Source organism: Globicephala melas, chromosome 3 (genome assembly GCF_963455315.2).
Source record: "Globicephala melas chromosome 3, mGloMel1.2, whole genome shotgun sequence".
Classification (NCBI taxonomy): domain Eukaryota; kingdom Metazoa; phylum Chordata; class Mammalia; order Artiodactyla; family Delphinidae; genus Globicephala; species Globicephala melas.
In genome coordinates, this window is record NC_083316.1 from 159,575,438 (window position 1) to 159,590,632 (window position 15,195).

The 15,195-nt window shown below is 52.8% G+C and overlaps 2 protein-coding genes and 1 long non-coding RNA gene across 3 annotated transcripts; 1 reads left to right on the forward strand and 2 right to left on the reverse strand.

Moving 5' to 3' along the window:
- Nucleotides 1-427: 427 nt before the first annotated feature.
- Nucleotides 428-4,391, reverse strand: LOC132597051 (uncharacterized). Its single transcript, XR_009563329.2, has 3 exons — nucleotides 3,739-4,391; nucleotides 2,847-2,997; nucleotides 428-898 (listed from the first exon to the last, which is right to left on the reverse strand). It is a non-coding gene; the product is annotated as an uncharacterized lncRNA (long non-coding RNA).
- A 163-nt stretch (nucleotides 4,392-4,554) lies between these two features.
- MPV17L2 (MPV17 mitochondrial inner membrane protein like 2) lies at nucleotides 4,555-7,749 on the forward strand. Its single transcript, XM_030880121.2, has 5 exons — nucleotides 4,555-4,790; nucleotides 5,419-5,589; nucleotides 6,291-6,367; nucleotides 6,528-6,656; nucleotides 6,977-7,749. The coding sequence occupies exons 1-5, from the start codon at nucleotides 4,604-4,606 to the stop codon at nucleotides 7,073-7,075; spliced, it is 663 nt and encodes a 220-aa protein (XP_030735981.1). The 5' UTR covers nucleotides 4,555-4,603; the 3' UTR covers nucleotides 7,076-7,749.
- On the reverse strand, nucleotides 7,552-13,182 carry RAB3A (RAB3A, member RAS oncogene family). The gene is made up of 5 exons (XM_030880122.2): nucleotides 13,023-13,182; nucleotides 11,649-11,876; nucleotides 10,387-10,505; nucleotides 9,633-9,757; nucleotides 7,552-8,392 (listed from the first exon to the last, which is right to left on the reverse strand). The coding sequence occupies exons 2-5, from the start codon at nucleotides 11,874-11,876 to the stop codon at nucleotides 8,202-8,204; spliced, it is 663 nt and encodes a 220-aa protein (XP_030735982.1). The 5' UTR covers nucleotides 13,023-13,182; the 3' UTR covers nucleotides 7,552-8,201.
- Between the last annotated feature and the right edge of the window lie 2,013 nt (nucleotides 13,183-15,195).

The following is a 15,195-nucleotide window of genomic DNA, read 5'->3' on the forward strand; positions in this document are numbered from 1 at the left end:
TTCCTAGCAGTTTCATTTACTTACATTGATTATAATTCATAACCCTAAGTTCCAGTGAAAACTAGGAAGCAAGCAATTGTAAACTGCCTGTGGCCATACCAACATTCTATAGTAGATTAGCAAATTTATGAATACATCATTTCATAATTTCTAGAAGCATATGCTTCCTTATAATACAATTTTTTGATGTGGCAAAGGACGTGTTTACTAACGGAAACATCACTAGTCCCTTTGTAAAAGTTAAGAAGCCAACGAGATAAACTTATGTTTAGTGATTAATATTTCAGTATTTTCTCATATTTGAAGATTATCTACATATTCAATGAATATCCACCATTTCACTTAACTTAGTATAAGGTTTCAAGTTTCCAAAATGATTCTGGAAACTTTTTTTTTTTTTTTTTTTGCGGTACACAGGCCTCTCACTGTTGTGGCCTCTCCTGTTGCGGAGCACAGGCTCCGGACGCGCAGGCTCAGCGGCCATGGCTCACGGGCCCAGCCGCGCCGCGGCATGTGGGATCTTCCCAGACCGGGGCACGAACCCGTGTCTCCTGCATCGGCAGGCGGACTCTCAACCACTGCGCCACCAGGGAAGCCCTAGAAACATTTTTTTTTTAATTTATTTATTTTTGGCTGTGTTGGGTCTTCGTGGCTGCACGCAGGCTTTCTCTAGTTGTGGCGAGCAGGGGCTACTCTTCGCTGCGGTGCACGGGCTTCTCATTGCGGTAGCTTCTCTTGCTGCGGAGCACGGGCTCTAGAGCGCAGACTCAGTAGTTGTGGCGCACGGGCTTAGTTGCTCCGTGGCATGTGGGATCTTCCTGGACCAGGGATGGAACCCATGTCCCCTGCATTGGCAGGCAGGTTCTTATCCACTGCACCACCAGGGAAGCCCTAGAAACTATTTTTAAGGAGACATTATAAAACAAAATTATTGTTGAGAAGTTCACTTATAAACTTTTATCCTATTTACATTTATTACTTAACTTGTTTTTAACAATTATGCTTAAATTATTCATGAAAATTTCATGAGTCATTAAATAGCTAGCCACAATCTTGTTATTTTTCTTGTTGATAAATCAAGCAAGTATCAAAAATCACAGAAGAATGTAAAAAGTTAAATAGATGACCTCCTTTATTTTAAAATTTACTATTGTGCTTGATATACTTCAAGCAATTAACTTTTATTGTCTGTTTTGTTCTTAGTTTGAATTTACAGTTTTATAATCTAAACATCTAGTAGAGACAGTATGACTAATCAACTTACATAAGCACTTTTTTTAAAGCCAATTAAATAGAGCTCTTTTACAAGTTAATTTTTAGCAATACTTCCCAGAGGTAGAAGAATAGCACATGTATATAGACAAACATAAACCTAGAGACAGAAGCAGAGATCTTATAACTTTTATTTTTAAATTTTAGCCATGAGACAGGTACAAGAATTTTAAACTCATTATTGAAGAAAAAAAAAATTTGGATCCAAAGTGTGTTTCTGGCAGATGGATCAAGTTACTAATATTTGTGAAGAAGCCTTTTTAAACTTTTTTTCTTGCCGGTGTATTTCCAAATAGCCCTCTGAGTACATAGTTCCATTTTAGCTTAGGAAAGAAGAAGGCCTTGAAAATAGTTCCAGTCAGGCTCTGAATGTCTCCAATAAAGCCAATTTCTTACATCGAGTTCCTTTTAAAAAAAAATCCTTTCAATATCTTATCATCAGGTTTCAGCCCAGACAAACAGTAAATTTTCCCGGCAGTATTGAACTCTCTTTTTTTTTTTTTTTAACTTCTTTTTTTAACCAAAAGCATACCAAGTGATTCAAAACCAAAACCAATCAGGCTTCTATGACTAAACCATAGAGGGGTCCCCAAAGAGGGTGCAAAAAAGGCAGCTCTCTCAAGTTCCACAGCCACTCCCAAAGATGGGCAGAAGAGAGAAAGACTTAGACAATTCCCCTCAGAGGCTGGCAACAGTGGTCCAGTAGTCGGTAGGACCCTAGCCACAAATGGGGTGCAACCCACATTTCTTTCTGGCCATCTACATATTCTCAGGGCTCTCACCTGATGGTTGGACATGTAGGACCAAAACCAGCATGGCCTAGCAGACAGAAAGCCAAGCCAAGCTCTCGGCACACAAGTCTCTGGCTGAGACTGACACACAAGACAGATTAACAAGGGAAAAGCATAAAAAATTTATTTACATGTACGTGGGAGTCTTCGCAAGAAAAATGAAGACCCAAAGACTTGTTATTTACTAGGTTAAACAGAGCGTCAACTGCAGAAAAGCAACTAAAATACATGGGGGAGACTAAAGGAAGATAAGAGTTATTTCAACAAGACCTGTTTGTACAGATTTCTCTCAGCTTTGACTCCCTGTCTCTGGGGATAAGAGGGTTTCTTCCTCCCAGTAGAGGGAGGGCACCTTTGCCATGGGAATTTTATTTCCTGCTTTCAGTAAGAAAAAGGAAAGACCAAGAGCCCTTCTTGCATCTTGCAGTCTTACTAATGCCTTTAACTCAAAATAATCAATCTGCCAGAGGAGCTTATTTTGCGGTGGCATGTTCTGAAAACTCCTTCAAGAGAAACACCCAAAATCACAGGTCTAGACGTCAAAAGCTGTTCCTCCTGGTGGGCACTCAATTCTTAATGGATTCTCCATTGCTTTTCAGCCAGTAAACCAGTAATACATTGATAGAGATTGCCAAATGGTCAGACCATAAAGCCAAATTCCCAGTCCCTGATGCCTCTAATGCTGGTGACATTACCCATCATAAAAACATCAAAAACAAGGCACCTATCTAGAGAGAGGAAAACACAGATGAGAAAAATAGAGAATCAGCGAGATTCTCTTACCTCTTGGAGTTGCCAGGGCTTCAGCCACCATGAAATGCACTTCTCTGCTGAAAAAGTTGACCTGACTCTGTTTCGTGAATCATAATTTGACTTTTCCCCCTCTTTTAACCATTTTGGAGGTTTTCCACAAAAATGCAGTAAAATCTGGAACCTGGAATACCAGACTGAGTTACTTGACAGCAGTAGGAAGTGTTGAAGGATAATTTTCCCAAAAAAGGTAAAAATCACGACTCTCATACAGAAATAAAAATGAGCATGTGTTAAAAATTGTTAACTCGTTGTTAATAAAGGGAACTAACTGGTCAGGCGTTAAACCCAATTCAAAGAAGAACCAAACAACAAGACAAAACAAGCACAGTAAAATGCATGTGCAAATGAAGGCAAAAAAATGGGGGGTGGGCGTCTCTCCACTCAGCAGAATTCATTTGCATGTCTATAGGGAAGAATTATTTTTCCCTGTTATCAGTTATAACCACAGGGTTTATAAAATATCTCCCATAGAATCAAAATCAGAAAACCCTGAAGGGTGTCCTCTAACAAAGAGGAAAAAAATTTTTTTGTAAAGAGTCAAATAGTAAATAGTTTAGTTTTTGCAGACCATACAATCTTTGTTGCAACTGCTCATTGTAATGAGAGTAGACAATAAAGAAACAAATGGGCATGACTGTGTTCCAACACAGCTTTATTTATGGATTCGGAAATTTGAATTTCATATAATTTTCACATGTCCCAGAATATTATTTGGATTTTTTCACCGACCAATTTAAAAAGGTAAGAGAATTCTTAGCTCGCGAGCCTCACCAAAACCGGCGCCGACAGGATTTGGCCCACAGGCTACAGTTTGCGACACCCTGTTCCTGTAGGTAACGCATAGATTTCCATTGAAACTCACATTTTCCCCTCCAGGAACACAGGAAATAACAAGGTGATAAAACTGTCCCTGCAGCAACACAAAGTTGCTGTGAAATGTCTTAATGCACGTCATGTGCCCAGAACAGTGCCTAACGTTTTAATTATATTATTCTTGAACTGAGGTCAGATACCCAGCAGTCGTCAGGACCAAGGTCAACGTCTACACAAGGATCCCAGCGGCCTGCGCGCGCCGCAGAACTGTAGCCCCGCCCCCACTTTCTCGAGTCTCTGCGGGATTGGACTTCCGCCCCGGTAGTCATGGCCACAGTCCGATCCCCTTTTCAGGAATTTCGGGAGAATCTGGAAATCTGGAGGGCAACTACAAGAGAGAACTCGGTAGAGTTGTTCAAGATTGGCCATCTCAATGCGGGACGCAGGACGACAGTCAATGATTTGCCAGCCTAACGATAGTCAGCGAGGGTCTCCGATTGGCCAGTTCAGTACTGGGCAGGCAAATAAGGGTGTGGAGGCGGTTACCCATAGGCCAGAGCTGATAGGGGCGGGAAAACGAGGTTAGAACGACAGCAATTGGCATGCGCGGTGTGACGCAAAGCCTATTTGCGATTGGCCCGTAAGGCGCGGAAGGCGGTGTGCGGCTTCGTTCGGCAATTAGCCTCTAGACGGGATACCGACTTTTGATTGGCTAATACCTCTCGGGGCGGGCAAAGTGAAGAGGTAAGCGGTCGGCGATTGGCTGCAGTGACTTGGGGAAGCATGCAAATCACGAAGGCAGCGTGCGATTGGGTAGCACGGCGCGAGGCGGGGATCCGGGACGCGGGGTGACTGGGGATTGGCCGGCATGGGCAGGGCGGCCGGGTGTGCCGGTTCCTAGGTCCCGGCAGGCGATGGCGTCCGGCGGCTGGTGCTGGCTGCGCGGCCTTTGGGCCGCGGGGCAGCCCCTGTTCCAAGGCCGTGCGTTGCTCGTCACCAACACGCTGGGCTGCGGCACTCTCATGGCGGCCGGGGATGGAGCGCGCCAGTCCTGGGAGATCCGCGCCCGGCCCGGCCAGAAGTTTGACATGCGGCGCTCAGGTGAGGGGGCGAGTGCTGCTGGCCTTTGACCCCAGAGGATTTTTGGCCCCAACCTCAATTCGGAGACCTGTGACCCGGACCCGCGTGCCGTGACCCATGACCCGTGACCTCAGTCCCTGGCAAGACCCTTGACCTCAGCGTGCACCCTAGACAGCCCCTCCCTGATCTCTGTCCCCTCCCCCCTCGGAGGTCTTCATCCCCTATCATACGTGGGGTTTCTGTTCGCTCCCATCCTGAGGGTCAGGTCCCCGCCCAACCCCTGGTCCGCTTCCCTCTCTCTTGCACTGAGAGATCTAGCGTTGAGCACAGGATGCTGCACCCGGGGTAGTCAAGGGCGCAGCGTCTGGCCCCAGCCAGCCTAGGATCGCGCCCTGGTCCCACACTTCCCTACCCGCTGTGCCTCTGTTTCCTCCTCTGGAAAGCGGGGCGATGGTAGAACACTCTGCCACGGTGGTGAGGGAATGAGGGAAGAAAATGCAAACGCAGCTCTTGGAATGGTACGTGGCAGTGGGGCTAGTAATGGGTTGGGCTCTGGGAGAGTGTCAGGCTTACCCAGGTCTTAGGGAGGGAGTGAATTGGGGGCTTTGCTGGCCTAACATGCACCCCCTGACTCTTGGACTGCCCACAGCGAGCATGTTTGCTGTGGGCTGCAGCATGGGCCCTTTCCTGCACTACTGGTACCTCTGGCTGGACCGCCTGCTCCCTGCATCTGGCTTCCGTGGCCTCCCAAACGTCCTCAGGAAGGTCCTCGTCGACCAACTGGTGGCCTCTCCCATGCTGGGCGTCTGGTACTTCTTGGGTAAGGAGCCCCGTGAGCTTGGGCTTTGCCCCTCATAGGTCGGGAGGGACAGAGCCAACTTTGTGTTAAGGATGTGTAGACCCATTACTGATGCACCTCCTGAAGGCTGGGGTACAGTGGTGATAGGACAGACTCAGTGGAGGCAAGTGTCAATGGCAGAATCACAGAGAAGGATGCTAAATGTAGGAAGGATGAAGACAGTGTCTGATGGGGCTGCCCTGGGTTGGGAGAACGTCCCAAAGGAGAAGACACTCAGCTGAGACTTGAAGAAGGAGCCAGCAGGCAGGGGGAACAGCCCACGCAAAGGCTCTGAGGCTGGAGGAAGGGGAGCTGAGACTGACGTTGACAGGGCACAAGCATCCTAGGACCGGTAATAAACTAGCCTCAGCCTCAAGAAGGGTGTGTGGCGTACGCATCCCTCAGGGTACGCGATTATTCACGACAGACCTCTCTCCTCTCACTTGCATCCCTCAGGGTACGCGATTATTCACGACAGACCTCTCTCCTCTCACTTCTCCCCGACTTGACTTGTTCTGTTGTTTAGCCACCCTGCTGTGCTGCCCTTCCCACTGCAAGGCTTTTAAATGTCCTGTTTCCTCTGCCTGAGACACTGTTCCTCAGGGGTCCTACCCCACCCGCTCTACTGTCGTACTCCGTACTCCCCAGCCTCTGACACTCTCATCTCTTGGTTTCCTTCCTAGGCCTTGGCTGCCTGGAGGGCCAGACCCTGGGCGAGAGCTGCCAGGAGCTGCGGGACAAGTTCTGGGAATTCTACAAGGTGGGCGTGCCTGCCCAGGCCCCGCCTATCCTTCATCTCCGCCCCCTTGCATCTGTCCCTCCTCTCCCTTTCACAGGCACCCCCTTTCAAAGCCCCACCTCTCACAGCCACCCGGCCCCGCCCGGCCCCGCCTCTCACTGCATTCCACCCCTCCCCGTAGACTGACTGGTGCGTGTGGCCTGCTGCGCAGCTGGTGAACTTCCTCTTCGTGCCCCCCCAGTTCCGAGTCACCTACATCAACGGCCTGACGCTGGGCTGGGACACATACCTCTCCTATCTGAAATACCGGGTAAGCGCAGTGGGCAGACCAAGTACCCAGGGGACTCCTGGGGGGCCACATGTGTGAGCCCCAAATGGCAGTACAACTACGCTCCAGGGTGCGAGTCTCTTGTGCCCGGGACAACCTGCACCCCATGGTGGGTGGGTGGGTTGCTGATCAATAGCGGGGTGAAGACCAAGCCCACGTCTTCTGTCTGATGTGACCTCGGCCAGGTCCCTGCCGCATCTGTCCGGCAAGGCTGACCCCAGCCCTGACGGGTGGAGGAGGGTTCAGTGAGGAGCCCAGAGGGATGAACAAATGCCTGTAACCAGATCCTCTTGTGTGGACAGATCCCAGGCCCCCCAGCGCCCCCAGGCTGTGTGGCCCTGGGCACTGTGCAGACTGAGCTGCCCCACACTGCCACCACATGCCAGCCAGGGCAAGACTGACCCTCAGCTGACCAGCCGCCTGGGCAGGAAGGGGAACGGATTGCTGGGCCCAGTCCTAGGCCCACCCTGATTCCTAGGCATCCGGCTGGGCTGCCCCTTCCAAGCCCACTGCCGGGCCTCCGTTTCTCCATCTGGAACACAACCATGAAGATGGACCGTCATCCCCCAACCCTTCTGGGAGAGCCTCAAGTGACTGGTGACAGACGTTCCACCCTCAGCACTGGGCCTCAGCCAGCCAGCTAGTACCAAGCCCTCAACACTCCTGCGGGCTGGACTCTGGGACCAAGGTGGGGACATCGCCCATACACTTGGAGCAGGGCCCCCAGAATTTGGAGCCTTGGTTGGGGTATGTAGCCTCCAGTCTCATCCTCTGTTCGTGGACTATGGAAGTATAGAGAATTAAATTCTCTTTGTAATTGAAAATCTTGTGGATGAGCAAAGCCAGCACTGGCAGGCCGGCGCTCATAGGGACACTGTGTCGTCCATTCACTTTATTGGGTGTGTGTAGTGTTGTCATGACATCTCCTGGGGGGACTGGGGGGCATGTTTGACACTCATGACATCAGAACAGGTCTGGTGAGAGGTGGTGTCCCAGGGTGGTGAATATCCACAGCAGCCCCCACCCCCCTCCAAAAACAGGTACAACCTTGGGGGCGAGGAGCCAGGCGGGCCATTTCCTGGCTCTGACACACCCCGTGGTCCACGTCGAGATGCCTGCAGTCACCTGGACCTACCGTGTCACAGCCAGGAGGCTGGCAGGTCTGGCTACCTTGCATCATGCAACCAGACTGCGCTGGGGTGTCATCCGGCCCCCACTTAAAAACTGATAACTGTTGATGGGGGTGAATTTATAAAAAGGTGGGGTCTGGAGAGAAGGGTGAGTGGTGAGTTCACGGGGCCACAACACGCCACTGCAGAGCGGGAACAGGGCTCTATGTACAGGGTGGGGCACGGAGCAGGTGGGGTGCCCGAGCCCCTGGGGGACATCTCCAATAAATAAATAAATAAATAGCTACGATAATAAATAGGGTGATGGGCTAAATCAGGGCAGGGGACTCACGCCCATGGCCAGTAGGGGCCCTGGCTCAGGCCCAGAGGGCGGGGCCAGGATGGGGCGGGGCAGCTCTCAGCAGGCGCAGTCCTGGTGCGGGGGCGCCTGCTGGTCCGTGAGCTGTGGGCCCTGCTTGGTGCCCGTGACTGCAGGATCGGCTGTGTCCAATGATTCGGACATCTTCTCGCAGATGACATCCACCAGCCGCTCAAAGGTCTGCTTGACATTAATGTTGTCCTTGGCGCTTGCCTCAAAGAACTCGAACCCTGTGGTCAGGGAAGGGAGGGGTGAGGACCCTGGTTCCCCCACGCCCAGAGACACTTTTCTGAGGGCAGGTAACACCTGGAGATTCCCAGTGCCAACTGCATGTTAAAGGCACTGACAGGTCCCTTGGGGAAGCAACACTGGACTGAGTCAGCCTTTATTTCCTGCACTCCTTTCTTCACCCTAAAACTATCCCCTCTCATTGTCCCCAGAGCCCTGGTAAGACCCACTTCCCTGCTTCCACCATCCAGCCTAGCCCTGGCCCTGGCGGCATCTGACATTCAGACCCAGGCCTTCCCCTGCTCACACACTCTCCATGGCTCCCTATTGCCCTCTGAAAGGTCTGGCTCCTCAGCTCGTGCTTCAGGCCCTGCGAGATCAGCCATATTTCCTCCAAGTGACCCTCATGCTGCAGTCACATAAAACTTTGCCAAAAGGATCTTTCCCATGTCTGGCCTTTGCCCACACTGTTTCTTCTGTCTGAAAGACCTCCTTTTTCTTTAAGTACCAGATCCAAGGCCCACTTCCAGGAAGACTTACCTATGCCAGGCAGAGCCTGGCTCCGCCAGCTGAGGTCCTTTCCTCTCTCACAAAGCTGGAGGCCTCTCAGGGGCCCAGCAACACCCAGCACAAGGCTGAGCAGTGAGAGTATCAGAATGAATCAGAAACTTCCTGCAGAGCAAACTCCTAAGCATCCATCAGACTCAACCTCAAGGGGCTTCCCTGGTGGCGCAGTGGTTAAGAATCCGCCTGCTAATGCAGGGGACATGGGTTCAAGCCCTGGTCAGGGAAGATCCCACATGCTGCGGAGCAACTAAGCCCGTGCGCCGCCACTACTGAGCCTGTGCTCTAGAGCCCGCGAGCCACCACTACTGAGCCTGCGTGCTACAACTACTGAAGCCTGCGTGCCTGGAGCCCGTGCTCCGCAGCAAGAGAAGCCACTGCAATGAGAAGCCCGTGCACCGCAACAAAGAGTAGCCCCCACTTGCCGCAACTAGAGAAAGCCCGCGCACAGCAGTGAAGACCCAATGCAGCCAAAAATAAATAAATAAAATAAATTAATTTCAAAAAAAAGAGACTCACCTCAAATGGCCCCTGGATCAAGGCCAGCTTGCAGAAAGTATGAATCATCTGGACTCGAATCCTGGCTTTGCTGTGAGACTTTGGGTGTGTCTCCTCCCCTTTCAGGGCCTCAGTGTCCCTTTCCTAGCCTGTGGGTGTCCAGCCTCACTGGGTACTCACCCAGGTGGTCAGCCAGCTGCCGACCGCGTTCCGACGACACCACCCGCTCATCCTCCATGTCACACTTGTTCCCCACCAGCAGCACCTGGGCATTGTCCCATGAGTAGGTCTTGATCTGGGTTGACCTGGAGGAGGTGGTGACAGAGGAGGGTTAGGGCTTGGAGAATCTGAGCTCTGCCCCCCTCTCCCCCTTCCCCCCATCCTCCCCCCACTCCAGCCCCCACCTCCCATTAATTCTTTAATTCTTGAGGGAGGCAGGCTCGATCCTCCTCCCTGTCTTTGTCCTGCCAGGAACACTCTGCAGGTGTCTGCTCCCACAGTTCACTGCTCTTGAGAGTCCCTCTTTCAAGCAGCTTTTCCCATCCTTCCCAGATACCCCCCACCCCCAGAGAAGGATTCTCGCTCTTAAACAAATTCAAACATTTTCTCAAAATGTATCATTACTCTAGTCAGAAAATGTCAATGTTTATATCCTCTAACCTATGCAAACTGTCTTCATATTTTCTGTCCCTCCCAGATTTTTTTTCCTGTATGTTTACAGTTTCATTTTTCCACCTGAAACCCTGCTTCCCATTATTTTGAGCTGATGCCACACTGTTTTAATGATTATAGATTGATAGCAGGGCTGGGACCCCAATATTGTTATTTACATTTCTGCCAAGCGGCTGGGGCTCCCTGATCTCTGCCTGTACCCCAGGCTTTACACCAAGCCTAGCTCAGAAGACCATCTGTGAGCAGGTGGGGGCACGCTCACCAGTCCTGCACCGCATTGAAGGACTCCTCGTTGGTGATGTCGTACATGAGGATGAAGCCCATGGCGCCCCGGTAGTAGGCTGTCGTGATGGTCCGATACCGCTCTTGCCCCGCCGTGTCCTGGGGAAGAAGAGACAGGGTGTCAGAGAGGACACACACGGAAACTCCTCAGAGTGGGTATGAACTCTGAGATGGTCAGGTCCAGCGCCCTCGAGGCCCAGAGGAGCAGGGGCTTGCCCAGAGGCACAGTGGGTCAGGGAGAGTGAGCTGGCTGCCTGCACTGGGAATGTGGTACCCAGTCATCCTAAGGTACCTACAGAATCGTTCCCTCATTCAATCAACACATGTGTACCTGTGCCACACCCTGTGCTGGGCACTGGGGACACAGCTGTAAACAAAATGGACCAAAATCGCTGCCCTTGTGAAACTGACAATCCAGTGCAGGAAACAGACAATAAACCTGTGAAAAGGTAGAAAATGTATCGTCAGAGGGTGGCAAGGACTGAGGAGAAAAAAGCCCGACAAGGATGGGCAGCGTGGGCTGCCTTCAATTTTAAACTTGAAGGATGAGGGAGGGAACCATGTGGGGATCAGAGGAAGGACGGTCCAGGCAGAAGGCACAGCCCGGGCAAATGCCCTGAAGTGGGACTGCATTTGGTACATTTGAGGAGCAATGAAGAGGCTGAGACAGAGATGGAAGGAGACATGAGATGGGGTAACAACAGGGGCAGACTAGGCAGGGTCTGGCTGCCTGGAGGGGTGCAGGTTTTACCCGGAGTGAGGTGGGAGCCGCGGAAGGACTGTGGGCAGGGAACGAGCAGTTCTGACTTGGCATTTGGCAGGCTTCCTCAGGCCTCGGGGGCGTTGAAGAAAGTGGCCAGAAGACCCTGACGGAGGAGCCTGCTCCTGTCCCAGGGAATGAGGTTGGGGGTCAAGATCCCTCTCAAACCTGATACAGACACACATGGAGGAACTTGAACACGGGGAAACTGAGGCACCAAGCAAATGATGCATCTGATGATGTCAGGGTCAGGAGAGGACCCAGAATTTGCTCCTTCCCCACCCCTGAAGAGCACTGATTAGGCACTGATGGAAGAACAGGGGCACTCTCTTCAGTGCCTCTAGCCCCTTGTACACAGTAAGTGCTTGATAAATGCCCAGTGTGTAATGAATGAATCTAGACAGGAAAGAAATAGGCAAAGCTGGGGCTGCTATTCTCGGGAGGGAGAGTGATGAAGCCAGAAGCCCCCCAGCTGGACCCACCCAGATTTGCAGCTTGATCCTCTTATCGTTTCGGTAGATGGTCTTGACCTTGAAGTCAATGCCTACAGTGCTGACAAAGGCAGGCGTGAAGGAGTCGTCTGCGTAGCGGAAGAGGAAAGACGTCTTGCCCACGCTGCTATTTCCGATGATGAGGATCTTGAACATATAGTCGAAGTTCTGGTCCGAGGACTCCTTCTGCCCATAGCGAGAGTCTGTGGCGGATGCCATCTGGGGGTGCGGAGCGTAGACGAGCGTGAGGGGTCTCCCTCCACCCCCAAACACTCAAGCCCAGGCTCAGGATGGAGAGCTCCCAGAGGGGGGCGGAGGTTACCCTTATCCCATCAGGAGCCCCAGTAGTAACGGTGCAGCCCACGGCAGAGGGCGGGCCATGACCTTGAAAGGCCCGAGGTTTCAGGGGAGAACCTCAGAACGCAGGGGATGGAGACACCCCTGCAGCCCCCTCCAGCACGCCTGTTCCCCAGGTCCGGCTGTAACCTAAGCACTACAGCTGCGCCTGGAGGGGTGACTACGGCCGGCCCCGCCCCCCATCAATCATTCATGTTCCTCAGAACTGAGCCACGCGGGCGCACGTGCACACGCGTGTACGGTACCACAGGGACGCGTGTCCGCAGTCCTCCTCCCAGACTCCCAGGCTGGGAGAGCTCGGGCTGAGACAGCTACATCACGTGATAGGAGCGGGGCGTGCACACGCTCACGTGCACACAGCAGGGCACACACTCGGACACGCTCGTGCATATCTGAGCGTCGAACACACTCGGTGCACGGGACGGAGCCTGTCTGCTCACCGACATGCATATACAAATATGCAAACCCACCCGTGCGCACTGCGTCCTCCACCCGTGCAGCCGAGTACACGTCACCCACACGGGCACGCATCTCCGTGCACATATGCACATTGCTGTGCACGCACACGCACAGTCCACGCGTCTCCCTCCACATGCCTGAAACACGCACAAACTTGGATCGGGACCTCCAAGGGGTCACACGAGAATACCCTGGTACACAAGCAAGGGTACACACAGATCCGCCCGCACAGGCGGGCGCGCACACGCGTGTGCACACCACACGCACGCGCACGCACGGAGCCTCCCGCGCGCACAGCTTCCCGCAAGGCACTGGTCTCGTCTCCCCTCCCCCTCCGCCGCAGAGCCGGGGGTGGAGGGATGGGGGTGGGGGGTGAGGATAGGGCAGGTAGAGGAAGCCGGGGCCCTACCCCTCCCCAGGCTCGCGACCGCCGCATCCTTCCCCTCATTTAACGCCGGCCAACTTCGTCCCCCTACCCCAGCCCATCAGTCAAATGAAGGTTATGTATGTGCTCCGAGAGGGAGCGCACCGGACCGTCCGGGAGCTCACCTTGCCCTACACTGATGCGGCGGCGACCCTAGCGGCAGCGACTTTTTTGGCAGCGGCGGTGACAGGGCCCCCAGTGCGCTGATGTGGGGCTGCGTGTCAGCGGAGGCGACGGCAGCGGCTCAGGCCCCTGCAGTCCGCGGTGACGTCCTGCACAGAGGGGCGGGGCTTAATATGCAGATGAGGTCGTGACGCCATTCTGGGGAGGAGCCACAGATGGGGAGGTGGTCCACGGTCGCACGCAGAGCCGGGAGGGGCGGGGTTCTCACGCAGATTGACATGAGAATGGGGCGGGGCCCAGCGAGCTCATCCAGTAGCTAGCAGAAGCGGTGCGGGAGGGGTGGAATCGCCTGCCGGCTCCACCTCTCTTCAGCGTTAGGGAGGCGGGGCTACGCGGCGCCTCCTCATTGGCTTAAGTTCTCGAGCGACGGGCTAAGTAGCCAATCAAAGATTGTCACGCCCTCCTCCTGTCCAATGGCGGTTCCCGAGCGGTTGAAGGGACGAGAGGTTGAGGCCTGGGCTGAGCCTGGGTCTTCTGGGGGTGTTCCCCTTCCCCGCCCCCATGCACCCAGGTCGGAGACTCAGGAGGTCCCCTTTCAGTCCAGGGTGCTGTGACCTCTCCTTAAACGCTCCCTATTCCCAATTTCAGAAAAGAGGCACAGAGGTTCGAGAAGATGCTCCACGTCTCCTATTTATTGGGTTCAACATAAGTAGAAAAGAAGAAAAAGCGGAAATAGGGGTCAAGATAGACTCCGTCTAATTTCAGCTGTAAGACCCAAAAAGAAAGAAAAAAAAAAAAAAAGAAAGAAGAAATTGGGATCAAGAGAGTCACCCTTCCCCACCAATTTCCAGAAAAAAGGAAGGGGCTAACGAACGCTCCAGGAACCCCTTTCCTTCCTGCTCCCCATTTTCCAGAGAAAAATTCAACGAAATGCAGGAAGTAGGGCAGAAAAACGGCCTGTCCCTTAAACTCGCAAAGTCTGCGGTAAAAAACCTGGGAAACAGGGAGGATACGAGCGAGGTTCAAAGACCCAACAATAAAGACAAGGGGTGGGAGATGCTTTACTCCTCCCTGGTTCCTGAGTTTAAAAAGACAGGGACAGAGAGTCCTCCTTCCTCCATCCTGGCAAAATGAGACTCAGAGATGGAGACTTTGGAGTCCAAGGTGACCTGTCACATCCGTCTTCATGTGAAAAAGTCAGAATTGGGGGAGGGGAGGAAGAATGAGACCTTGGCCTCCATTCCAGGTCTCTGCCCTGACCCCAACTCCGGTCCCCACACCCGGCAGGGGGCGTGTGGCCCCAGGAAAATTCTGATCTCCCTGATTCCTCCTCAGGAGACGAGGGGCGGGGCTTGTCTTTTTTATAAAAAGCTCGCCAGCTGCAGAGGCGCCTAGAAACCAGAATAACTTAGCGCCTGGAGGCCGCCCACTCCCCCCACCCCCGCCCCCAGCGCCCCGGAAGTGCGGAGACGTCCCTCCAGCTCTCCTTGCAGTTGGGAAATCTATTTTTTTCTAAGGATAACATTTTTGTCCCTCCTCTTCACTCAGACTATAAAAGTATCACAAACCCACTGCGGAGAGCTGGGAAGATTCAGAAAAAGATAATGAATAAATATAAATCCACCTCCAATCTCTCCCCACGGGAAGACCAGCAGTCGAGTTCCCGCTTTGGGGTGGGGGATTGGGGGGGGGGGGGCTCCAGGCGCTGCCCAGGTGGAGGGGAGGGCGTGCAAGGCAGCTAGGCTCCCTGACCTCCCAAATGCATGCTTCCGGGTTTGTACGTGGGTGTCGATCGGAAATACCCACTTATTTTTTTCCCAAAGGGTAAAGGCCCACACCAATGTATACGAGCTTCTGCACAAAGGATTTTGTATTTTATTTTATTTATGTATTTAATCATTTATTTATTTGGCTGCGCTGGGTCTTCGTTGCTACACACGGGCTTTCTCTAGTTCCAGCGAGCAGGGGCTAATCTTCGTCGCGGTGCGCGGGCTTCTCATTGCCGTGGCTTCTCTTGTTGCGGAGCACGGGCTTTAGGCGCGCGGGCTTCAGTAGTTGTGGCACACAGACTCAGTAGTTGTGGCACATGAGTTTAGTTGCTCCACGGCATGTGGGATCTTCCCGGCCAGGGCTCGAACCCGTGTCCCTTGCATTAGCAGACGGTTTCTTAACCAC

What these genes read in the sequence shown, in the direction of transcription:
- MPV17L2 (XM_030880121.2), top strand. Translation starts at nt 4,604, where the DNA reads ATGGCGTCCGGCGGCTGGTGCTGGCTGCGCGGCCTTTGGGCCGCGGGG. An exon ending in GGGCGTCTGGTACTTCTTGG is followed by an intron (nt 5,590 to 6,290) that starts GTAAGGAGCCCC and finishes TTTCCTTCCTAG; the next exon opens with GCCTTGGCTGCCTGGAGGGC. An exon ending in TCTCCTATCTGAAATACCGG is followed by an intron (nt 6,657 to 6,976) that starts GTAAGCGCAGTG and finishes TTGTGTGGACAG; the next exon opens with ATCCCAGGCCCCCCAGCGCC.
- RAB3A (XM_030880122.2), bottom strand. Translation starts at nt 11,876, where the DNA reads ATGGCATCCGCCACAGACTCTCGCTATGGGCAGAAGGAGTCCTCGGAC. An exon ending in TTCAATGCGGTGCAGGACTG is followed by an intron (nt 9,758 to 10,386) that starts GTGAGCGTGCCC and finishes CACCTCCTCCAG; the next exon opens with GTCAACCCAGATCAAGACCT. An exon ending in GCAGCTGGCTGACCACCTGG is followed by an intron (nt 8,393 to 9,632) that starts GTGAGTACCCAG and finishes CCCTGACCACAG; the next exon opens with GGTTCGAGTTCTTTGAGGCA.